Raw genomic sequence first — 26404 nt, 5'->3', positions numbered from 1 at the left:
TATTCATAAGCTCCGTGCACAGCTTTGGAAATCACTGCACACAACTCTATAACATTAGCTTTTCTATGCTGGGAAAATTAACTGTAATCCAAGTGTCATAGAGTAAAAATCCTGCCACATATTGGTTCGACCTGTTCTGAGAGTCCACTAATTATCCCATCTATCCTTGTGTTCATCAACGTGGGCGGGTTCAATGAATGCTTGGAGAGATGCAGAGATTCAAGAGAGGTGGCGAATTCTGCTCCAGAGATTCAAAGTCCTACACACATATTTGTTTCAACCATTCGCAGAACCAGCCCGTTTTGATGAACACCACTCCTCATCCAGGTAGATGACATAATTAGTGGCATCACCTGTCTTATAGAAGTGGTATTTAGCTTTTTTAAATAGAATTATGCATTTTAAAGCATTCCCCTGTGGTCTACATAAACTGTAAATGCTATACTTGGGTCTGAATTCTTCATTAATTCAACTCCACAGGTTCATCTTCAACCCTATTTCTGACTAACGACACAAGAAAGGTCGTTTTGAGCGCTGGCCCTTTAAATGCACAAGCCACTTGATGCCCCGCCCCTCCAGGTTCTGTCCTGTTCAGCCACCTGTGTTCATTAATACAACCAACAACTGAACATTTTAGGTCATCGGCTGGAATTTGGACATTTTCGGTTTTTGCTACAACCGCTGCTGCTGATAAACAATTATGTCGTATTTGGAGAAATGTTCATCTGAAGTCTTGACCTTATATGTGCAAATGTCGTGACATAACTAGTTATAAGACATAACAAATTAAGCAGGAATTGAAACAGGTTGTAGAAATCTACTTGAGTTTTGCTGGAATGAATATAAAGATAGCTTTGCAGCACCTGGAGGGTTCAAATTCAAACTTTATGAACTATTAACATCCCCAAATACACAAATAAATGAACCAAACACTAATAAAAGTGGGTTTACCAAAATATGACCCCTTTAAAAGGAACAAGATGACATCTCCCAGCCAGCTGCCAACCAACATCACACTAGTTCGCCATTTTTGATGTGGAATTCATTTGTGAGAGGGAGAGTTTCTGTTTTCTGCATTTGTAAATACTGTAAATAGTTTGTATATATTCATAGCAGCACCAGGTAAGGGTGAAAAGCCTGTTTTTTTTGGTCACCTTGTCTCCTGTTTATAATTTAGGTGTCCAGGTTAGACATGTGTATTATAGTTCCTTTATTTTGTTTGATAGGGAAGTTTTGGGTTTTTTTTTTTTTATTATTATTTTGGCAATGTTAACCCTGAAGAGAATACGTTTTGTACTATTAGGGTCCAAACACACAAATAAATGAACCATAGACTACTAAAAGTGGGTTTAGCAAAACATGACCCCTTTAAGTGAACCAATACATGGCAGGACTTTTCCTCTCTGACGCTGGGACTACCCACCTCTGCTGTCATTACATTATTTTTCACCATCTGATGGGTCTTAATTTGTGTTACTTGTTGGTTTTTGCTGCCAGTCATTTACAATATTTGTAAATTAAACAGATTGTTTCCTCGCATTCTCATATAATTAAACTCTAATGCCTTTCCAACTCACACTTATGACAAATGTTTCCAAAGCTGAATGCGTAAGAGGTTTTCATTCATGCAGGTAGTTTTAGCTTTTCCTTTTTCAGACTATGTGCTAACAAAAACAGCATCCAGGCTGTCCTAATTCTTCTTCTTCTATCATTTAATTGACAGATTATAACTAATGTTAAAAGGTGCATACCACCACCTGCTGTACTAGTAGTTCTTGAATCTCCCTTGTGCTTATTTTTAATGTAAAGCTGATAAACATCACTCACCAGATTGCTCTGTGTGGATCCTTGTGGTCTACAAAACATCTTTAGTGTGTTTCTATCAGAAGAAAACTTTATGCACTGATTAATCCAGGTGTGTCTGATTACAGTCATAATGAGGCACACCTGGATTAATCACTGAGTCCAATAAGAACAGACAGGCTGTAAATTCAGGAAGTAGTGGTGGTGGTGGGGGGTGGGGGGCAGTGTTCTTCTTTTTTTGCCTGGATTCTGTGCATTTTGACTCATTATCGCCCCCTGTAGTTCAGTAAAATGCTTTGCAACCTTGAATCAAATAAGCAGGCTGCACTAGTTCATAAAAGCCCTCATTCATTTGGAGAATTCACAGATTTTTAGGAAGTCAAGCTAAAACTCGCTGCATGGTTGTAAAGCACTCAGACTGAATTGTAGAAGTGTGACAAACAGCAGCCATCAGGCTTTAGAACAGGTCAGACTGAGTGATGTCAGCGCTGAATTGCAAAAGGACGGGAGCGATTGCATTAGCGTCCCTCTTGCAGTCGTTGCAAGTATCCAGGGCACACATTGTCATTATCTTTCCTAAAAGTACACAAACAAACACAGACTGGAAGACGTGAAGACGCAACAGAGGACGAAAAACATATGTTCACGGTACATATACTGTATGTGCCTCCAACACAGGCATGGGCACACGGATGTGCTCGCAGGTGCACGTAACATGCGCACAAAGACACACACGCTCGAAACACACAAACATCAAAAGTCAAGCATGAATATTCTCCAAATTTAGGAGTGTCGTTGTCAATTTAGCTGTAGTAGTTTGTCCACTGAAGGCCACTGTAGTTCCAGGTTATTGTCGTTAATGCGTCTCATTATATCACATGTTTCAGTCATGAAGTGGTACATTGTATTTTTTACAAAACAACTTCATGGTTTACTACATGATGCTCAGGTTTTTCTTTTTTGAGTGTTTTCTTGTTATTTTTGCACCTTTTCAGTATCATGTTTTCCACCTTATAAGCAGCAAAGAGGACTGCTTATGTTCTGAGGATGAGTTTCTATTCTCAGTATTTCCCTTAGATGTGATACATAGATCCAGGACTGTGATACGTGTTCTAATGGTCCCAAACCAGGACCACCATTTGGACAGAAATCCTGACAAAGCAAATATCGAGTGCTTCCCACAGCTGGGGTTGTCGTCTCGAACATATAACAGAACAAACGGACAGAAAAGTGTGATTTCTGCATCTCCACAGTGATAACAACACATGGACTAGCATAAAAAGACAACACACATGCCAATACAGGGCGCACTACGCCTCCACAGACAGAGACGGAAGTAAAGACAATCATTTATTGTCCATGCAACTGAAGTCCTTGGCTTTGCCGCGTCAGCTCCTCCTGGTATCGTGTGGAAGCGTCTGGTCCACTCCCGCTCTGTGGAGATACTGGGATTCCAAGACTTCCCTCTGGGATAAAGGCAGAACCACGGCCGCCGGTCTGTCTCAGCCCACATTCACAGTCCTGTTTAAGGTTCTGTCTTCAGTTCATTGGTTCAGTTCGAGTTCTACATCCAGCACTTGTGACCTTTTCAGATTTACACATTCGATCTTCTGTTCCTCGTGTCATGAATGTCTTGAGTCTCAACATTTCTTCACCTGACAGTGTCTGAAGGCGGAGGGCCGGGCCCCCAGCTGGCAGCCCTTGGACAGTTTCCCGTCCTGGTCCTTACACTGGACTGTCCTGCTCTGCCAGCCGGTGTCACAAGTCCTGGAGCAGATCATCCAGGACCCCGTCACCCACTGAGGCCCAGGGGCCGGGGTGGGAGGACCTGGAGCTGTGGGCTGCCCCGGGGCCAGGATGAGGGGGGTGGAGGAGGACATGGTGGTGCTAGTGGTGGTGGCTTTCGTCGTGGTTGAGACGGTGGTCTTCTGGTTCGGGCCGAGTGGCGCTGAAGGCTGCTGGGGCGTCGTCCGCCGTGGCATGTAGAAGCTGTAACGGATATCCAGGGGCTTTTTGGCATCAGTGGCTAAAATCTGGATCACCAAGGCCTCCTGGATGGCCCCGGGGCCCATACTGTGGAGCCACTCATCCCTTTGGCTCCAGCCGCTGTAGTTGAGCACAGAGCCGTTGAGTGGGATGATGGTCTCAGAGGTGGAGATCATGAACTTTCCGTTCAGGAGGTAGTCCCCGTTTGGCCTGCGGAGCGCTAGGTAGGCGGTGTAGCGCGTCTGGTCCTTGGCTTTGTGTTGACGAATCTTAATGTGGGTGGAGCCTGCAGGGATCTTCACCACATCCGTGTATCCTTTACTGTTTGGAAGCAAAGACAGAAGAGGATCAGTGGGTGGTTCTGTCACATATGAAGCAAAATAAACAGCAGCTGGGTCTATGGCAAACACATATTTAACCTAAACATGTCCTACATCCATGACTAGAACCTGGAAACTCATGACTATGTAAGAGATTAAGAGATTCATGTAATTTTTCATTGATTTTTTACTTTGTTCTGTCTTTTATTTATTTTTATACTGAGCTCTTGCAGCTCGTTTTCCAATGCAGTTTTTCTGCAAATGGCAAATACACTGATTCTGATTCTGAGATTGGTTTGATTTTCCACAGATACTGTTAGCATAGACATGGGGCGGGCTAACTCCAAGCACATCACATACTCTAACATCAATTTCATGAAAAACACAAGTGTCCCATTGCATCTAATATGGAACTTAATGAATCTCCATCAACAGCAGTGCTTTCACTGTGGCAAAAACACCATAAACAAAGGTGAAGCATGTGGAAGAAAACAGGAAGTTTGGAACTTTACATCTTTCATACTGTATGGAGGTCCCATGAAGCAGGTTTTAAACTGCATTCATAATGGGTTTCAACATTCCCGTGTCAGGATTTTCTGACAGCTGCAGTAATGCCGTCTGTTTCCACTTTTGCCTGAATGCAGAATCCAGTCCACTTCCATCTTATTCGTCACATATACTGGGGCGAAGGCAGCGTCTGTATTCGGTCTTACCTCTTCTTGGTGAAGTTGCCCACTACACGTATACATCCCGTGCTGTCGCCTCCACATATACCGCACTTGTCAAACTGCAGCTTGGAGCCGATGATGCCGTCGCAGCCCGTTCGTACACATTTCCCCTTCACGCACACAGAGCTGCTGTACGGTCGACACTCGGTTCCATCTGTCACCTGCAAACACAGTCACAGTCATGTCATTTTGGCACTAACTCAGTAACTCATCTACTGTTATTATTATTATTATTATTACCACCTTGCTACTTGTTGTTTCTACTAGTACTTTACAATGTGCAAATGCCTGTTTTTTTTCAATACTGTTTTCTTTTTTAGAGTTACTGTTATGCTATTTTCTTGTAGTATTTCTTGTGAGTATATTTGGTGTTGTGCTGCTATTGAAACCTCAATTTCCTGAGATTTCTGCCGAAAAGATCAATAAAATTCTATCAAATCAAATTTGCCAATGACTCGTCTGTTTAACTTCACTGTTGCACCTTTTTTGTCTCCTCAACACCCTGCTGTTTATAGTTATGTTATATTTATTAGGGTTTTTTTTCTGCTATGTTCATTTTGGGGCCTTAGAGTTTTGTAATTTCACTTTTCTGTATGCGATGTACGTGCGGCAAAAGTGACGGTAACTTTGACTTTTTGACTTTGACTAAATATTTTGGAGCATGTAAATAACGTTAACACTAATTTACACGCTAAACTAGAAGCACAGAAACAAACCATAAAAATGACAAGGAGTAGCCTGGTAAGATTTCTGCGAATCATGCTGCCAGATAATTCTTTCTGTGGATTTTCTCATCCATAGCATAAATACTAACACATTATTGAACATGGATAACTGTCTCTGTAGCAGCTATTTGTCATCAAAATTAAATTAGCTTAAAAGTGACTGAACTTAGGACTTTAGCATAATTCAAATACCCACTAGATGCACCATGGGTTTGTGGTTTACACAGTCAAAAACACAATGTCCATACCATAGATGTATTCCAAATGGTTTATTTTCAGGATTTTTGCAGGTAAACAACAACCAAGGCCTTTTGTGCTGTCTCTCCTGCTCATCCTGTCTGACTGTCTGTCTATCTGTGACTGACTGGTAATAAACCATAGGTCCACCCAGGTGCATGATGGTCTAACTTGGTGCTGCCTATTTATACCCAGGTGCCCACGGTCTAAACCAATAAGAAAACCCAAAACAAAAAGGTGCTAAATACTAAAGAATGAAAGTAATAACCATGAAAATCAAAAAAATATTCTAAATATTAAACAAACAAGCAAACAAAGCAAAAATAAACAATTAGCAAAACATACTAAATGGCTAAACAAAAAGGTAAAATTAACTTTAAACAAAAAACTAAACAGACAAATAGCTCCTACAGTCTCAAAGGCCTGTTGACACCAGAGACCATGTTTTATCTCTTCATCATATGTCTGTGCACGTTCCTGTTGATCTAACTCACCCTCTGAGAGAAGACGACGTAATACCCTGTTCCTTTCGCTCTGCAGGTCAGCTTGCACACATCTTTGGGAAGAACTCCAGCGTATTTAGGCACCCACTCCACAAAGGTCTTCACACCTTTTGGATCAGTCTGAGGACCGTTGCGCACCTCACACTGCTCCTGCCGGAAACTCTTACCTGCAGGGCGGGATTGAAAAGAAGGTGTTGACAGTAGGAACATGTACAGCCGCAAGCCACGAAACCACAATTAGACACTTAAAAAAACAGTCTGTGAGCCTTTAAATCCGGTACGTACTCGACGGTGGACAGGGTGTGACGTTGCAGGACCTGTAGATGGCTCTCTTCCCTGTGCAGTAGCGGCCGTTGTTGCGCGGCGGCGGGTTGTTGCACAGTCGTTGGGCGAACTGAACTCCGCCTCCGCAGGTTCTGGAGCACGAACCCCAAGGACCCCAGGAACTCCAGCTACCGTGGTTGGACGTCTAAGAGACAAAGACAGGACAGTGAAGTCATCAAACCACAGCCTTTGGAGAGATCTGCGATAAAGAAGAATGTAGTGTTCTGCTCATGTGATACCCAAAATCACCCCATTCATAAAAGTCTTTTATCAGAAGAGCGTGACTGGATATGTGGCGCAGTTCTCACATGCTTCCCCTCAAGAGATGCATGAATGAAACCGAAGATAATGTGCTCAATTCTGATTTTCCAACCACCGCTTCATGAGTCACCGCTGATCATAACGACTGGATAAGCAGCGTTTTATGTTCGCGGTGCCTCAGCTGAGTCCTTCCACACTAAAAGCTACTTAATCTGCAATCACACTATAAGAAATACACGAAGGTTAAAGGATTCTGAAGTCTAAAATGGAGGGGTTTAATGGCTCCGAGCATTACAGTTGTCGTCATGCAAGCCGTGAAAATGAAGCGAGTCAGAACTTGGGCTGATTCCACTCGTGCGTTCGCCTGCCAAACATCGAGTCAGACTCATCAAACGTCATGTGACAAATAAACACACAAATTCAGATTCTTTCACGCCTCGCGCCCTGACACACACCCACGGCGTCTCCAGCCTGCCAAAAAACAGATCTGGTCCTTAAAGTCATTTAGGCTAAATTCAATTTAGGTTAGCTTAAACGAAGACAAGAGGACGAATAACATAGATCAGCAGTGGCACAAATAAAGCCGACCACACAATGAAGTCATCGACAAAACCTCACATACTTCCTCTTAAGTGTCTCTGTCGCTCTTTTTCCTTTTCTTTCTCAGCTCATACTGTTGTTTTGGTGCACCACACAGACGAGTTTGTGCTTAAAATACCCATTTAGAAACTATAAAAAGGGATCTATTTTTGAGTTTTGTCCCGTTCCTCATCTTATCTGTCACTTGAGAAGCACGTCCTCTGAATAAACACTAAAACTGACACTTAAAGACCGTTTCCACACTCTTTTCTCTGAGCACCTTTCAAGTCAACAAGTTCTTAAAGTCCTCAGGAGGGCCTCTTACCGAGTAGTGTCTCTTGCGTGTTTTGTCCACACATTTTCCCTGCAGACAGATGCGTCCTTTGCCGCACGGCGTCCCCTCCACAGCCGGAAGCTTCTTGGTGAGACACACCATCTGTCCCTGGCGAATCACAGCGCACCACAGCCGAGAACACACGTCCATACCCGGGCAGACGGTGTATTCTGGACCGAAGGCCAGGCGGCACTGGCGGACGGCGTCGTAGCTCTGGCCGGGGAGCTCCTCTGGGCCCAGGAGGGGATGGCGAGGAGGGTCTAGAAGACACTCAGCTGTAGCGAGACACAAAGAATGGAGTTCAATAAGGGTGAAAGAAAACTTGGTATTGGTTGGTACTTAACCCATAAAGACCTATAAATACATGTTGACCCACTAATTCTATCAATACATGTAAATAATTGGTGTAAAATAGTTTGTCATCTTTTCATAGTCATCAGATATGAACCATTTGAATGTTCAGAGGCTCCGTAGTTACCATGGAAACACAGTCATCTTCTACAACATTGATTCACCAGTAAAACCCATGGAGTTGGATCAATGACAGTGGATGGAGACACTGGGTTTATGCTCAGTTAATGACAGATTTGGCTATTTTTCTCTGTTCTGATGTAATAATCTTTGAGTTTCATGAGTATTTGAAGTAAGTATAGGTAATTACATATAGGAAAATACATGATTTAAAATGAAAATTGCAAAATACAGACAGCAATTTTCCAAATATTTAACTTCTTTTAGAGAATTTAATTACATCTTATACCTAGAATAACTCCTGAAAGTCATTATTTTATCATAAATAGTTCCAAAGTAATGATTTCCTGAACACAGCATCATTTTCTGTCCCATTCCACTGCTTTTTTTCCCCCAATTTTTTTCCTTTATATCAGAAAAAGTAACAGAGATATGAGCCTCAAATTTCATATGGTCTTATTTTTTGAACATATGAAGCTATTCAGAGATGGTTCAATCAGGAATATTTTCTAAAATCTGACCATTTGAGGTGGATTTACACAAAGACTCTTGTATTCAGGTATAAATATCACACAGTTATTGGCCTATACAGCACTCGGTGTAAACAGCATAATTGGCATTGGGTGTAAATAACCACATGGACTTTTCTACTGTGGGTGTGAATCACATTCAACACCAGCAGTAACTCTGGTTACTAAAGGTGCTTTTTTCACTATTCCTTCCCTTCAAGATTACACATTTGTTCATGTCTGGGCTTTATGTGTCAGATAAAATCCCTTAAACTATGAAGAACAGTTACAAACTCAATCAGTGTCTAAATGAATGTGATGTTAAAACACATATTGTAGTGGGTCTGAATCATTTATATATTACTGCCACTCTATTGGGGACAAACACTGTGTGGGTCATTAATTTTAGCCTGGTGACAAATTACACCCATACGACCAGTCTGTTAATTAAAGTGCTGGAGCAGTAATAGACATTATGGACCAGTGCTGCTGGTGTATCCATTACACTGGAGGCACAGACATAACCTCTAAGTACTGTGGAAAGTATCTATCAAAAGCCCAACTCAGATGGATGCAATTTGTAGACAGAGAAAATAAAAATTCTACGGGCTGAGAAAAGTTCTGACTGCGCTGATAAATGACAAATTAAAAGAATTACAGATGTTTGCTGCTGTGTGCTGAATTCCAGATGTTCTCTGAACCGCAGGCATGGACTCAGTTTCTCCTCAAACTCACCATTGCCATCGTCGAAGAAGTCGGTGATGGTTGCCGAGGTGCAGCGGCTCCAGGGTTTGGAGGCGTCGATGGAGGTGAGGATGGACGACATGAGGCGTTTGTCGCTGTTGACGCCGAATCGCTCCTCGCAGAACTTGGAGTCATCGTGGGACAAACCCAGAAGGTGACCTAGGACAGAGGGTTTCATTCATTCATTCGTTTGTTTCGAGCAGAAGAAAAAAAACCAAAACATTTTTAGGTGTACAAAGAACCAACAGCAGAGCAAATACATTAATAAATAAAGGTGATCAAGTACGCGAGTAATAACACAATAAATTCAATATGTACTGCTCAAAAAGGAGTGGGAAGAAAGAAACATTAAATCTTACTTGTGCTTCCTTAATGATAAAGTTACATCTGTTTAGAGTCCTAATAATATAAATAAGAGATAGTAAAGAGATTAGGAAAACTGATGTATATTACACATAGTAGCTAAATGATGGTCTGCATAACTAATAATACAATATATTTCAACAATAATTACAAACCAACAACGGTAATGGAAGTGACACATACCAACATGATAAACAATGACAAGCACAAACCAACAGTTAGTGGAGACTGTTACTGGAAATGAATCACCGTGATGCTTTGTTTTACATTTAGTATTTTATTTTAAAGTGGTATTTTACTTCTTTCTCTCTGTAGCACTTTCAGATTCTGTTGAATGAAAAGCGCTTTAATTTATTACTATTAGTATTAAATAGGGATGGGAATCGTTAAGAATTTAACGATTCCGATTCCATTATCGATTTTGCTTATCGATCCAATTCCTTATCGATTCTCTTATCAATTCTCATTGGGTGAGGGAATAAAAGAGTAGAAATGGGTGTGTTTGCATTAACTGTGTTTTATATTTCCATCTCTGCACAGAAAATATAACATATACAGTATATACAAATAATAATAACAGATGACGCCGGACCCGGTTCGGGGTGGGGTGGGGGGCGTACAGTGAAAGTGAAACTAAAGACTCTTTACTAATTCCTTTATTGCCGCATTTCTACTACGTTGAACCGGTTCGACTCGGCTCGGCTTGTCTCCCGTTGTTGTGCACCTCATTTCCTTTCCCTTCTTACCTTCAGAAACTTGTATTTGAGGAGTTACGACATTTGTTGCCCGCATCGGAACCGGAACCAGCCCGGCGTTCACTCTGCCGCTACATTCACAAGCGCCGCTAAGTAGAGTATCAAATATGTGACATTCCTGTAAATGATTCACATGCTGTGGACAAATGTTTGAGGATATTGGAGGGATTCCACCCTTTTGAAGACACGGAAGCTTTGACAGTGTTCCAAGTAAGTGGACCTGGTGTCGTCTTTTTAGACCGTTTCTGACTCAACGCCATGTTAGCTCTGTTCTGACCAAAACAATGCAGCATACGTGTGACGTCATCGAGCATGCACAACAAAGGCGGAATTGATAAGCAGAATCGTTAAGCAGGCAGGCAAACGATTCCAAGGAATCGAGCTACTGGGAACCGGTTCTCAAAAAGAACTGGTCCTCGATTCCCATCCCTAGTATTCAATAATGGGATTTGCAGCAGGTTTCTATATGGACCAATAATAGGAAAAGAAAACACACACACACAGCGCTGGGTTCTGAGATGAGTGACATCGGTGTAATTAATCACAGAAATAAATCTGCTGAATGATGGGATCGTGCATGCCTCGACCTGTCAGTGTTTATGTGTGTGTTTGTGTATCCATGCCTACCGATCTCATGTGCGACAGTGAATGCAGCGTGAAGCCCGTCGTCCTCGATGACAGCACAGCTTCTCTCCGGAGAGCAGATGGTGCCGACGTCCGCCATACCCAGGGTGTCGCAGGAGTGGTGACCGCAGAGGTCCTGGACACAAGAAACGGGACCGAATGTAACACTTTATCTGAACCCAGAGAGACCCAAACACCCACTAAAGGCATCTGTTTCATACCTGCTGATCCACTAACCCTGTCAATACATGTAAATAACTAGTGTAAAATGCAATTTGTTGTCCTTTCATGGTCATCAGATATGACCCATTTGGACGTTCAGAGGCTCTGTAGTTACCATGGAAACACCGTCATCTTCTACAACATTGATTCACCAGTAAAACCCATGGAGTTGGATCAATGACACTGGATGGAGACATTCGTTTTTATGTTCAGTTAATGATATATTTTACTGAAAAGTCACTTTTCTTTGTGTTTTTTTTTTCTGTTTTGAACCCCTCATTCTCAGAGCTTTAAAGAACATCTACATGATAAGCCAATTAAACAAAGGAAAGCAGCTGATTTTCATAAAAAAAGCAAAATGCAGAGGATACTACTATATTAATGGTGATAAAGGATAAATAGAGAGAAAAATTCATTTGGGAACTGGCACAAATATCCCACTGAGTCTTTCTGGGTTAAAAAAGTACCAATAGAGACAAGTCCTGCATGTTATTACAGGATTCATCAAGTTCAGGATGACTTGATTTCAAGACTTTTAAAGACACTTTTTGGATAATTCCAAAAAAATAGCAGGGCTTGCACAAATGTTTATGTTCCAATAGTCAAAGTGGGGTATGTATGAGGTAATGCTGACAGTGCAACCTAAAGTATTACTCTTTGTAACACCATCTACTTTTTTTTTTTTTTTTGTGGATGTGATCATATTTTGCTCTTATGGTGACTCACTGAATGATTCATAAAACTACTTTCCCATGACTTTAAAGGCTTGATTTAAGGCATTTTAATACCAGTTAAAGCCTTCTGTTTGTATTAACAAATTCAGTGCTTTTAAAGACATTTTTTAAATTATCTGCAACACCCTGATTTAATCAGCACAAAGAAAACCTTTCATGATGCACAAATCTGATTCCATCTTGCTCTAACATTTCATAAACACAGTCAAAACATCTAAAAGACTCACATCAGCTTGACTTCATTTTCTATTCTGTCTCTTCTTCTGTGTCAAAAACCCTCCAGTGTTTCACAAGAAACTATTTTATAATGTTCATCTTGACAAAAACAAAATCTGACACAGGAGATCAGATGGACTGAGTAGTGAATGTAATGGGTGGACACTGTTGGGATGGTATGGCACCAGATTAAACATGTAATAATCATGTAATATAACATTACTTTTGGGTACTTTTTTGTTTTTTAAAAGGTTTTTAATCCAAGTCCAACACCACTTACAGGATCATTTTATGCATTAATAAGGGCAGAGTAAATGGTAAAGATGGCAAAGAAACATCTAGTTTAGTGCGAAAAGGCTCAGTGGACTGCATCTCTATTAAATGTTATACACTTCACCCACACCAAATGCTGTTATCTTGGCACGTTTTATCACATTACTGGAGGACAGAGTGAAAAAGGATTAAAAGAGGTGAAAATCATGTGCTGAAGAGACATTTTCAGCGATTCTGAACAGATTGTGGAGCAAGACAGTGCCATTTTCAGGTGTGTAGTCTTTGTATTTAAGTATTTTCACAGTCTGATACTTCTACAGTTATACCACAAACTGGGACTTTTTTTTTTTACTTTTTCAAAATTATCTTTAAATCTGACAGATAACGTGTGAATTATGCAATAACTCAAACAGGATGAAATATGACTTGGGTCTTGGTGGGTCTTCACCTTTGTATGAAGCTATAATTTAAACCAACTTTTATTAGAAGTTCTTTAATATGACTTAATTTCTTATTTTAACCATAAATCAAATATGTAGGTGGAAAAAGCAGCAAAAGAGAAGTACATTCTACATAAAAGCTTTTATAGAAAAGAGTATGTATTTGGAAGAAACCTTGACATAAGCACTAATATTTGGATTAGTAACTTAGATCATTTAATTAGATTTTTCTCGGTACTGTAACAGATTACAATTACATTTATTTGGTAATTTAATTAATGAAACTAGATTCTGTCCAACACTGACCAAAGAGCACAGTACCATAACTAGTTTTGCACCATTTCAGACTAACAGTATTCCTCAAAAAGCACACTTTTCATTTTTTTCTCTTATCTTTCTTTTTATCTAGATTCTTTGCTCTTAAGCTTAAACTGAAGAATGAATGAGAATGAAGTGAAGAACTAAAAAGCTACAGATAATTGTACCATGCTCACACCAGACCTACACCTCAAACATATTGAACTGAAAATACCAAGAGTTTGGCCTCTTTGCTGAGGGTAAAAATAAACTTGACTTCCCATAATCCTACTTAATTATTCCCTCAACGCCACAGAAGACTAAAAAGAGGACACAAGTGTTTTTCCGTCTGCACGACAGTTAAACTCCCTGACCAAAACCAATGTGGGAGTGCAGCTTTAAGTGTCTTCCAGTGCTTTCACTCTGTCTGTGCCGTCTCATTGGTATCCAGGGTTCACAGTATTGATCTTTGTTTTGATTCCCACACATGTCCATGCAGATGAAGGCCCGAGGGCGCTTTGGCTGAGGCCGCGCTGACAGATCAATCACTTAATCACATCACATCACAGTGCTCAGGGGCCCGTGCGTACATGCATATTCTCCCCGTGGCCGATGTGTACATGCATTCATATCTGACCCAAACGTGCAGGCACACATGTGAAGGCTGAAACACACACACACATGCACAGACACACACACATGCACATACACATGCACAGACACAGGCCCCGTGGAGAGGATGAATTGTCATGTTAAGTGGTGCTGACAGGCCTGCTGGGTCGTGTGTGAGAGGCTTTCTGGGCAGGGTGTTTACCCGTTCCGGGCAGATCGGTTCGAAACAAACTGCCTTGTGTTCCACGCTCACACATGACTGACTGGGCGGGACCATCAGACACACACACACACACACACACACACACACACACACACACACACACACTAGCACTAACACACACTGCACATACAGTCGCATGAAAAAATTATTAGACCATCAAAAGTCATCAAAAACAATGGTTATGCAATCGAGTGTGTATCAAGTGTGTGTATCATGTGACTAAAACACACAAAAGAAAACATGGAATGCCTAAAAGCACTGTTTTTGTCAGTATAATGCCATGGATATTGATGTAAGAACTGAAGTGATTTTGGTTACTATCAAGAACACCATGGAAAATGGATAGATATCAGCTCTGAAATTAAACTGTTATGAGCTATTTGTGTTGTTATCATTATATTTGTCCAAACAAATGTACCTTTAGTTGTACCAGGCATTAAAATGAACAAGAAACTGAAAAAACACAAGGGTGGTCTAAACATTTTTTCCGTGACTGTAAGTATATAAAAATGTAGATGTTGGAAAAGGAACATTGCAGGTGCACTTACAGATACAGAACCACATAAAACACACTCAACATATGCTGTGTGTTTGCAGCTGTATGCGAATACACACACACCCTCACAGACACACACACACACACACACACACTACAGGAAGTAGAGGCCTGGTTTTGCCAATTGACTGCTGGACACATGGGATGCAAACAAAGAGCGAGTCAAATGCGCTGACTGCATGGACGGCTGCTGAGCCCAGAGCCAAACTCTGCTGCATTTTTTCTTTTTTTTGTTTTTTCTTGTGATGTGCAGACAAGACTGAAAACTACAGAGGGACGCCTGTTTGTTTTGAGTTAGATACTCACAATGTACGACGTTAGACTTCATATTTGTCTGTTTCTCTTTCCCTGTTTCCCACACTCTTTCACCCCCGAGTTACACCTCTCCTTGTTTCATTTATTTATCCATTCAACCGCTCCCAGGCTTGTGTTTTTGTTCTCATTTTTTTGTATACATGCAGTTTGTTTTAACAACATGGCATAAACGGCACACGTGGGTAAAAAATGCGAAAAACAGCAGATTAGAAATGACCAAGTGACGTGTCAGGAATACCTGAAACAACCCCAAAAGTCAAATCCCATGTCTGAAGTGTGTTTTCATTCAAAAGCCTCTCGTGGACAAAGGAGGGAGTAGAAGCAGACGGTAAGTTCAGGAATCAGACACCGAATAGGAGGGTGGGGCGGCAGAGGTGGGTTGGAGGGATGCCGGAAATTAAAGTGAGAAACTGAGGGAACAGGGGAGTTACAGAAATATTGGCAGAAATAACAGGAGAACAGGTGGTAAGCTGGTCGTGAAGGTCAGGAGACCATCTGAGCTGTGGGCTTGTGTGAGAAAGAGCAGGACCACTTGCACGGCTAAGCCCGGGTCTGTGTTAAACAAACAGCCGGCCAGACACAGGAACACACACTCACAAACACACACACGTCTCTGGCCAAGTGAATTTAGCCCTGCCGCTTAATAGTAACTTATCAGGTTTATTTATTGTTCACATTAAATCTTCAAAGAGCGGTGAGATTATGTAAAAGGTTGATGTGTTACTATCTGATGTGCTCATGTGTTTTCATGGAGTGTGTGCAGTCTGGGCTGGGAGCTGGTCGTTTATTACCACCAAGGAACAACAAGGTTCCTACAGGGTTCTACAAGTTAAATTTAAGACTTTTTAAGACCTTTTTGAGACTAAGAACAGAATTTAATGTCCATTTCACAGCCATGCTGCAAAAATTCATGCCTCCTAGAATTTAGGAAAATGTATTTATTTACTCCAATGCCTTGATTCCGGTCGTTCCAAGTCATTTCTCACCGGTTACCACAAAGTTAGAAATAACTGGTTCCTAATTTTAATATAAATTGTCAGGTGGAACTTAATAGACTAACATTACTTTCTTTGCAGCTTGGACATTTAACAGACACATTTACGAGTAAAAATCAAAACCTTACCAAGTGTATTTTTCTCATTTCTAGTCAAAATATCTCATCACACTTAAAATAAGACATAATCACCTAAAGAGTAACTTTTCAGTGAGATGTAAGCACTTCTCTTTAGACAGTAGATCTTGAAAATGTTATTTCAAGAAATCTTAAGATAATTTTCACTTGATCAATTGGTAGATTTTTTTACTTAAATTAAGCAAAAAAAAAAAAAAAAAAAAGAACAATCTTGAATTATGGAAAAAAATCTGCCAATGGAACAAGTGAAATTGATCTTGGTTGGGCTTTGATTGACAGGTTTGTATGACACATATTAATATGTTCCATGAACAAGACTGTGAAATGACTTACATTATTACACAATACTTGATGAAGATGATCATTTTACACAGTCAATAAGCTAGCGTTTAGCATTAGCTGACCTCGCATAGTTGCCTATTTTGTCCAGATGTGGTCACTTCTAACTCCAAAAGCCAAAACACAAAGTACTAACTTCAGAAACCAGTGGATGATATCAGGCTTCCTCAGAACATAGACAGAGCACTCTAACTCCTCTATGTAGGAATTAACCCATAAAGACCCAAACTATCTACTGATGAGCCACTAATCCTATCAATACATGTAAATAATTGGTGTAAAATACAGTTTGTCATCTTTTCATGGTCATCAGATATGACCCATCTGGATGTTCAGAGGCTCTGTAGTTACCATGGAAACACCGTCATCTTCTACAACATTGATTCACCAGTAAAACTCATGGAGTTGGATCAATGACAGTGGACGGAGATGCTTGTTTTTGCGTTTTAGCTGAAAAAGTCACTTTTTCTTCAGTTTTCTCAGTTTCTCATATAATAACCTTCAACTTTAGTCTGCGTTTTAATGAACATCTCCATGATCAGTGAATTAAATATCGGAAAATACCTGATATACACTTAAAAATGCAAAAATATAGAGGATGATATTATAATAAATCATGATAAATCACTTAAGAAATGTTAAATAGAGAGTAAGAGTCCTTTGAGACCTGCCAAAAAAGTAGCACTGGGTCTTTATGGGTTAAACTATACAGTTAAAGTCAAAAGTTTCTTGCTTATTATTGTTCTCAGTGTGCCTCAGAAACACATGGGAAAAAAGTGGACTTTCAGCTGATACCATGGACGGAAGCGACCTAGGCCATCACCGGCTTGAAAATGAGAACAAACATCACCAGACTCAGCCTGAAAATGAACTCCAATATAAACTTCACCTGATTATGAGCACATCCATCATACGGCACCTTTAAAACACAACTCAAGTAAGATGAGATGCTACCTTCTACCTTCATGACCCAATTCCCCCCCCCTTTTTGTTGGAGTGTGTATCTGTACAATAGTTATGACATGGAAAATGGAAATTAAATGCACAACTTGACCTAAACGTCAGCTCATAGTTAATCAGTATTAGTGACCTATTTTTGTCATTACATAGTAGGTTTTGATTCAGGAGAAACCTCATCTTCAGTCACGTTTTGCTCTCTTTAACAGATTATACAGAATCCTATTGGTAGAGTCTAATTAGATTCTCAACCCTTTATCGGGCAAGTGATCATATTTGGTCATTTCCGCAAACATTAAATATGGGGCCAATCCTGTGCCTCAGTGAGATCAAGAAACATGTTGGTTTTTTTAACATTATACAGTAATTCAGAGAGATTTTATAGACATTTTGAATTTCTAAATAGTGAATATGAGTGATTTTTGTTAGCTTATGACGGTATAACAGTTGTTTTATTGCATGGGTTTACTTTTTAGCAAGTGCTGCTCGGATGTTTTATGGCAAGAGGAGGGAGATGACGATATCCAGTAACACTCTAAAGTTGAAATTTTGAATTTCAGAGTAAATCAATGAGAGCCCTATAAAGGATTAATGCTTAATATACATCTGTTTTTGATGGAGATTGGTCATTTTTCTCCCAATATGAATTTTTGTTCTGAACACCCAGTGGTTATTGACATTATTAGTGACTACTGCTGCTCCTGGGAAGACACCACATTTATCTTTTGGGTCTGGAGTTGAAAACATTTACATTAGAGTGTTGAACCAGCCTGGGGTCAGCGCTCAAAGGAAACTCAAGACCATGATTGCAAACAGAAGCGCTGCTTAAATTCACTGATGCATTACAGTGCGAAGAGGCCGTCGTCGAGGCTCATGTGTTGTTGCCGGGGCAGATGGACACTTTGGCTGGTTGTGTATGTCGTCAGAGCCGGGGTCGAGGGTTTGGGTTCCATGAGCTGTCTGCAGGTTGTCAACATATGCCAGACGATATATAGAGAGTGTGAAATATCAAGAGCAGCGAAAACAAATAGAGGGAGTAGCTGCGACGGGGCGAGGGTGGGAAATGTACACTTTAATGTACAGAAAGACACATAAACAGAGCAGAGGAGGACCAAACTATTCCCCCGGGCGTATTTTCACATCGTCTATAAGAGGATAAGTGATATAACTATATGTTCAACACATGTGGAGGAGGCAGCGGCGGAGGAAAAGGATCATTTATAGGTGCACGCACACGTCTTACATCACTCATCATTACATAAGGGCTTTTCAGCAGGATCATAGTCTGATATGATGTATTGTTAACGCGCCAAGAAATCATAAGAGATGATGCTTTCACTCCAAACTACACAAAGATGAGAGTAGTAGTCATAGTACTACCAGACTAAAGGAGAAACTCAGCAAAACAGAATCTATTACTAATATCTTGTCTATTTGAATATAGGTTTCACTGATGATGAAATACTTCCTCTAGAGACACTTGAGAATCAGAACTTTAAAGACTGTGTAAGACTGCTGTCATGACTTTTGAGAGTTTCATCTATGGTAACTCTATATGTCCAGTTGGTAATCCTGATTAACACTGTTTACTTGATTATTTTGATTTTTACTTTATTTGACAGACTCTCAATACCAGGAGAGGGAATAAGGGTGGAAAGGGAGGGCAGAAGGGTGTGTTCTGTGTATAATGTAGGTGTAGTGTACAAGTTTTGTTGTGTAATGTTGAATTTGTTTGTTAATTGTTGCAAATTGAAAATCAATTAAAAAAAAAAGTTGATTACAAAAAAAAAAAAAAAAGATTAAGTAAGAAAGGTGTAGGTCTATAGAGTCCTGATCATTTTAGGGAAGTAAGCTTACACCATAGTATTACAAAAAAACTCACATTTTCTACCAAAATATAACTACTAATAGTGTTTTTTAAAACTAAATTTGACATATTCAATTTTTTTATTTAAAAAAACGTGTTATTCTCATGATAAAGACCCTATTTTCCAAATACTACAACTTGTCTTCACAATGACACCACTGGTCATGAATGATTTTGGAAGATCAAGCATAAAAACACCCTATTTTACACTACTATGATATGCTGCTGATAATAATGACTCAAACTGCTGACATGATTTAGTCAAGAGTTCCAGTATTTGACAGTTTTTTCTATTGTCTAGTGTACTTTCCCGAAAGTTACACTCTTATTCTTGCAATATTATGACTTTATTCTCAAAATCTATAATAAACTGTCATTATGTGCTTGCAATCTTTCATTATATTACATGAATCCTGACTTCCTTCTACAACTAAACTCTTAATGTCACTTCTGATAAGAGGATATGCATATTTATTTATTATTTTTTATTTATTTATTTATTTGTTGGCTTAGAGTCTGGTTCTGACCAACTCTAAATGTAAAGTGTCACGAGATAACGTTTGTTATGATTTGGCGCTATATAAATAAAATTTGATTTGATTTATGGTACTTGATTAACCTGTTTCTGTCTTATAATTTAATCATGCTTTTAGATGTAAAGCACTTTGGGCCTATGTAAATAAATTTTGATTTGATTTGATTTGAGGGCTGGCTCATAAATCACGTGGAAATTGTAAAGTCTTATTACATAACCTTTTGTGTTTTGAGTCTGAGTGCAGTGAAAGTGACCCAGCCTCCACCTGGGTTGAAAAGGTGAGCACTTGAGTCCGACAGGCATCACAAGTAGCTGCCAGTGTCTCTCCAAATATTTGAAGGAAAATAAAAAAGAGGGATAATAGCACAAGCGTGCATGTGAATACAGTACGTCCACAGCTCTGCGGCTCTCGTTGGCCACGTTACAGTAGGCCTTTGTCTACTGTCCACGCTCACAACAACTGAACACAGCCATGCATAACATTTAATGTTCCCGTATACACTGGTGCGGACACACAAATACCCACTCAGAGGAGCTGCAGTCCCCTCAATGTGCCTGTTGTTTTGTTCTGGGGCTGGTATGTGTGGAACGGGGTGACACTGCTGCATGGGTCAACCCGCTCTGGGGACTGGGTGACGGAGTAATTGGACCCTCCAACCCTCTCTGTGCTCTCCTGTTGCCCCCCCACCCACCCATGTGCGAACAGTGAGTGGGTCTGACCTCACAGTCACAAAGTCTTCAATGACCTTCAGTTCTTGTTCACTGAGCTACAATAATCAGGATCTAATTCACAGCCGCTCTAGATAAGAGATGGAAAATTTCGTTATTATATGCCTGATATTTGTACATCAGATACTAGAAAATCTGGTTAAATAGGACACACAAGTTTGTATTTCCCCATTAAAAGTGACAAAGGCCTCGTGGACATTGTTATTTATCAGGTATCAGGAACTTTTCTTTTACTCTTTTCAGGTGTAACCTTTCCTTATGTCTATCAAAAACCTAATTCCACACTTCAGCTTGTATCTATTGTAGCTACTTCAAATAACAGTTGTGGGTTTTTTGCTTGTATTAACAGGCACCTGTCCATTAAAAAGAGTCAAACCCTCTTAGAAGAAGATGTAAAATGATAAGGGCTGTCCAAATGAACATGTTACCGCAGATTAATCCATCATCATGATTAATCTGATTCAAAATTTTAACGCAATTAACCCATCTGCAGCGCAAAATGACTCTGAACGTCATCTGGGGCAGTTTGTCCAACTACAGTTAGTGTCGCACATGAACAAATGGGCAGTTGATCCGGTAGTGACAGGCAGCAGAACCAGCTAATAAAGACAGAAGATGCTAAACAGTGCGTTGGCCCTCTGGATGGAAATATGAGGACAAAAAAAAATACAAAACGGAACAGCTGACCAACATTAAGTACTATGCACACTCTGCAGGAAGGAGTTTTCTTTACACTGAAGCACTTCCATCTTAAAATACCACATTAACGCAAAGCATACGTTAGTCGGGGATTCTGCGAGTACTTTGGCTAACTCAGCCCAGCTTGTGACAAACACAATGTGCATATAAATTCCCTTCTTTCTTGTGTCTTTTTGGTCATGCAAAATGAAATGCTATTAACATAGATTAAAAATAAATTATATTCAATCGGGATTAATCAAAATTAATCCACAGCAACCCTGTGATTAATTCGATTAAAAATTGTAACCATTTGACAGCACTAAAAATGATAAAAACTAATGCTCTAAAGATGATAATTTAACTCCTGGAAAATGTAATGTTAGAGATTTTGTTACAGTGCCTGATGTTAGAGTCGAAGAATTGTTCCCACGAATGCCTAAAAGACGGCTCTCTCAACATTAATTTCCACTTCCACTTGATTTACCCGTTTTCTTGCAGGGCTTAGATGTACACAAATCACTGCGAATCTACCCATCATGAGACACACAACAGCCACAGAGGTCAAAGGTCAAAGTTAAAGTCAGTCAATGGCCGAGTGAGTTTGTTTGGCTTAAACACTTAACTCTGGAGAGGTCATGACCCTGCAGTCAGTTCATGCATTAGCTATGTGCTTATTCTGCATGCTGACCAGATTTAGAGCCAATTAGGCTGATTTGTTCAGCAGAAACACAACAGACAGTCTGTGCTGTATTAGAGGGTCCAGAAGAGACCGGACAGGGACCCCCTGCCTCTTCTGCTGAGACTTAAGTCAACAGTCCATCATCAGTAGTGACGGCAAAGGTGTAGAAGTGAATACAGATCTGCAGACAGGTTCACAATCAGCAGTAGTGGAATGTAGTGAAGCACTTGAACTATATCTCAGAGGCAGATATGGTACATGTTACATTTATCTCAGATGTAGTTCCATTTCAGATTAGTTTATCTCTTCTCTGTTCACTGAAAACCACACTTTCTTATCAATATTCATCATAAACTGAAGGATTAAGCATACCTTTAACTGCTGAAAAGAATCTCCTCCTTCTTAAGCCAAATAAATTCTTTAGTTTAGCTGAAAAATGCATTGTAATAAAGCTAAAATGTTCTGATCTTATAGAATATGATGCATTGCTGTACATTAAACTACTTGTGTGCTCACCTTTAACCTTCGAAAACCTAAACAGCCACTGGTCACCAAAAGCTTCAACTGATCTAAAATATTTAATAACCGTATAACCACTAATCCTATCAATAAACAGAAATAATTCAGCTTTTTAGCAGAATCAGACAAGATCCACTTGGACATTCAGAAGATGGAGACACTTATTTTTACTTTCAGATAATGTAATATTTTGCTGGAAAAGTCAATTTTGCTCCAGTTTTCTCAGTAATAATATAAAACCTACATGATTAGTAAATTTAATAAAGGAAAATAAAAAAAATTAAATGCAGAGGATGTTACAATAAATGATAAATCAAAATACAGAAGTTGAAATATAGGTCTAAGTCTTTAGGGGTTAACACGTACAGGAGTAAAATGCCACATATACATGAATGCAGGGTTTGCAGATAATACTAAAATTCTGAATGCATAACTTTTACTTCTACTGTAGCATTTTCATGTAGTTAAACATCAACTAGATAAGAATGACAGGTAAAATACATACTATTAACCTTGTATCAGAATGGTCAAGCCTTCATTTAATGATGTTGTGAATGATACTGTTTGCAGTCTCTTCTGAAGTATATTCTGCGAAGTTTCAACAGATTTGACGGAGATGAAAAGGTATTTTAACCCATAAAGACCCAAACCAACTACTGATGTCAACTGTTTAATACTTGTCGATCCACTAATCCTATCAATACATGTAAATAATTGGTGTAAAATGCAGTTTGTCGTCTTTTCATGGTTGTAAAACCCATGGAGTTGGATCAATGACAGTGGGTTTGTATTCAGTTAATGATATGTTTTACTGTTTTTTTCAGTTTTTTCTGTTTTGAAACAACAGCCTTTGAATTTACTCTGAGTTTTCATGAACATCTACACAATCAGTGAAATAAATATAGGAAAATACAGGATTTACACTGAAAAAACCCAAACTAAAGAGGATAATATTACAACAAATGGTGACACATCACTTAAGAAAGGTTAAATATAGAGAAAAATGAATGTGGGAACTGCCACTAAAGTACCACAGGGTCTTTCTGGGTTAAGTCATTGGCAGGAGTGTGACGGTCAGCGCCAGGTTATTTTAATGGGATCAAAGCCTGAGCAGAACAGAGAAACATCAACAGGGCACCACCTGTCATGTTTCATTAGTTTTTCGTGTCTGTTTTGACACTTCACCCTCTATCCCCAGGCGGCCTTTGCCAGTATTTCCGTGCCTGCCTGACCCCGACCACTGTGGATGCCATCGTCTTCGTGCCACCTGTCTTGCCATTGCAGGTGTCGAGGCAACAAGGTCTGTGAGGAGACTCGAGCTGGTTGGCCTACAGCACCCACTGCCAGCTTCCAGACCTCAGGTATGCTCTAGTTGCCGCTGTGCCAGTGCATGACGCCTTCGTTGGCTCCAGCAGATCCAAGGCAACGCTCTTGTTTCTTTGCCTGAACCATGACAAGACCTTGCATGACTTGAACACACCGCAATCCAAGGAGAGCTATCTGACATATAAACTGGAGCTAACCACCACACAGCCACGCCCGCAGAGGTGAAAAATGCATGTAGATCTGCTGTTCCTGCCCTGCGGCTTTGGACCAGGCAGGGAGGGAAAAGGGGGGGGGGGGAATTAGGGGAGGGGGGGAGGAGAAAGGGATGGTGAAAGAAGGGATAAATGAGTGTGGTCTCGGTAAACGTATGGCTTCTCACAGGGTGGATGTGTTTGTTTTTCTGACAGCTCCCAGCCCCAGCTGACAGGCGCTTGGAAAAGTAACTGGGAAAAAATGTGCAGACTGGAGTGATGAGAGGGGAGAGAGAGGGAGAGAGAGAGAGAGGCAGAGAGGAAGTGCATGGCTAGGATGACTACCTAATTAACTGCACTTTCAAGGCAAGTTTAAGGGAGATCTGTGTAGCACATCCAGCTGAATGTGCATGCAGGATGGAGGGGAGCACCACAGATCCCAGACTCTGAGGGGTTTGTCTGTCAGGGGACTGGGAGGGGGAGGCTTTAGACTGAAGAGGCTGCCTAAAAAAACAGGAAAGACACTTTTTATGGATGTTTCAGACGCAGCGCTGCATTACACACGCGAGATTCAGCAGAAACAGAAGGAGAAAGAAAACAAATAAGTGGGGTGGACTCGGGGACATGTGGGAGGCAGGCTGTGCAGTCATCACTTCCACTCATCCACATGATGCACGCGCACTTCCCACAAACTGAGCCTGCAGGTTACTGTTTAATGGGATTCCTACGTTACATTTCCCAAACATCAGCCAGGGCAGTGAAAGGGAGATGCAACCGCGTGCACCATCAAAATAAAAACAAACCGTGGCGTCACTCCGCCGCCTTGGCATCACACCGGGGCGCTATACCGCCTCTCCTCCGCCCCGAGTGGGAGTGGGATGGGAGAGACGCGGACACGGCGCCGCGCTGACACTGCGGACAGCCGGAGCTGCGTAAAACGGAGCGGGCGTTTGTTTACCTGCCTGGTGAAGAGGATGGCGGCGTCGTGGTGGTGCTGGTGGTCGTCATCCAGGGGGTTCTGCTGGTTCTGCCACTTGCAGAAGCTCTTCAGAGTCGCCGCCGCGTTTTTGGACACCTCCAGCCCCTTCTCCTTGTCGGTGGTCGTGATGACTTTGACCACTGACAGGCGGATCGGGTTCTCGATGCTGGCGTGTCCGTACAGCTTGGATGCGATGGAGGCCAGTGTGAGCAGGTAGTGGTTCAGATCCTTGCCGTATTTCTTGGTCATGGTCTCGTCCGCCACCAGGAGCAGCTCCACGTGCCTGGCTCTGGACACGGACCTTTTGCGCCGCGCGCCGGTCTCCTTAGAGGGCGCTTCTGTGAGCCGGCTCCACCACCTCCGACCCTGCGCGCCGTGCTCATCCGTCTTCTCTGCGCCCGGTCCCTCTCTGCTCCGTCTCCCCCCGCCGCGACCCCTGTGCCGGCGTTTCCCCACCGCATCCCTGCGTCCTCTGCGACCGTCGCGCGTCCCGCAGCTCTCGCGCCCCTCGCGCATGGCTTCAAAGCTGAAGTTCTCGCGCGTAAACACGTGGAGCGCGCTCTCCGCGTCCCTGTCCTGCAGAGTGCGCACATCGTGCTCGTGTCCCTTTGCCCTGACGATCGGCGTGATGGTGTAACGCGCGTGGTCCACGGCGAAGAAGCCCTCCAGACCCCCGCCGCACAGGTTGAACACGGCCAGGGACTCCGGCTGGTTGTCCACTGTCCCGCGGTACGCGCACTCCCGCTGCAGAGGCGCAGAGTTGTCCCCCATCATAGCGCGTACGTACTGAGGGCTGAAGTGATGCGACAGCACCAACTCGTCCCTCTCCATGTCGAGCTGAAACCGCCTCCCATCCAGGTACACCAGGTAGCCCACCTTCCCTCCTCCGTGGTAAATCCGGTCAATGGTTCGCACGATCCCGTCTGTCCTCCGGGCAGGTGCGAGAAGCGACCCGTTCGCAGGTGGAAGATAGAAACCCTGGAAAGTAGGTCCTGCAGCTGCCAGCTCCAACTCCAGCATGCACAGGAGCAGCAGCCTGCACCAGAGCATGCCCCCGGCCACAGCACCAAGGAGCCGCACCATTGTTCACTCCAGCCCCAACACCATCTATATGTTCACTAACACAGCCCCGGACAAGCCGAAGAAACAAGTTGGAGTAGTTGTTCCTCCAAAAAGCGCATCCTCCCGGTGTCCAAACGCTCCATGAAAAACCCACTCAGTAGTAACCAACAAGCAGCAAACAAAACCACTGGCATGAAAGAGGACAGAAAAAGCAGCAGTGAGGAGAAATGTGTGCAGTCTGGAGAGCACTGAGC

General features: G+C 41.6%; 1 protein-coding gene across 1 annotated transcript; it reads right to left on the bottom strand.

Moving 5' to 3' along the window:
- Positions 1-1176: 1176 nt before the first annotated feature.
- adamts5 (ADAM metallopeptidase with thrombospondin type 1 motif, 5 (aggrecanase-2)) lies at positions 1177-26404 on the bottom strand. Its single transcript, XM_030155165.1, has 8 exons — positions 25068-26404; positions 11270-11402; positions 9516-9683; positions 7792-8075; positions 6588-6771; positions 6294-6469; positions 4823-4998; positions 1177-4110 (listed from the first exon to the last, which is right to left on the bottom strand). The coding sequence occupies exons 1-8, from the start codon at positions 26169-26171 to the stop codon at positions 3444-3446; spliced, it is 2892 nt and encodes a 963-aa protein (XP_030011025.1). The 5' UTR covers positions 26172-26404; the 3' UTR covers positions 1177-3443.

The sequence above is a fragment of the Sphaeramia orbicularis genome, chromosome 2 (genome assembly GCF_902148855.1).
Source record: "Sphaeramia orbicularis chromosome 2, fSphaOr1.1, whole genome shotgun sequence".
NCBI lineage: Eukaryota > Metazoa > Chordata > Actinopteri > Kurtiformes > Apogonidae > Sphaeramia > Sphaeramia orbicularis.
Note: the sequence above shows the minus strand (reverse complement) of the source record. Positions and strands in the feature narration are given on the sequence as shown.

What these genes read in the sequence shown, in the direction of transcription:
- adamts5 (XM_030155165.1), bottom strand. Translation starts at nt 26,171, where the DNA reads ATGGTGCGGCTCCTTGGTGCTGTGGCCGGGGGCATGCTCTGGTGCAGG. An exon ending in CTTCTTCGACGATGGCAATG is followed by an intron (nt 8,076 to 9,515) that starts GTGAGTTTGAGG and finishes GTCTCGCTACAG; the next exon opens with CTGAGTGTCTTCTAGACCCT. An exon ending in CACACCCTGTCCACCGTCGA is followed by an intron (nt 6,470 to 6,587) that starts GTACGTACCGGA and finishes CCCGCCCTGCAG; the next exon opens with GTAAGAGTTTCCGGCAGGAG.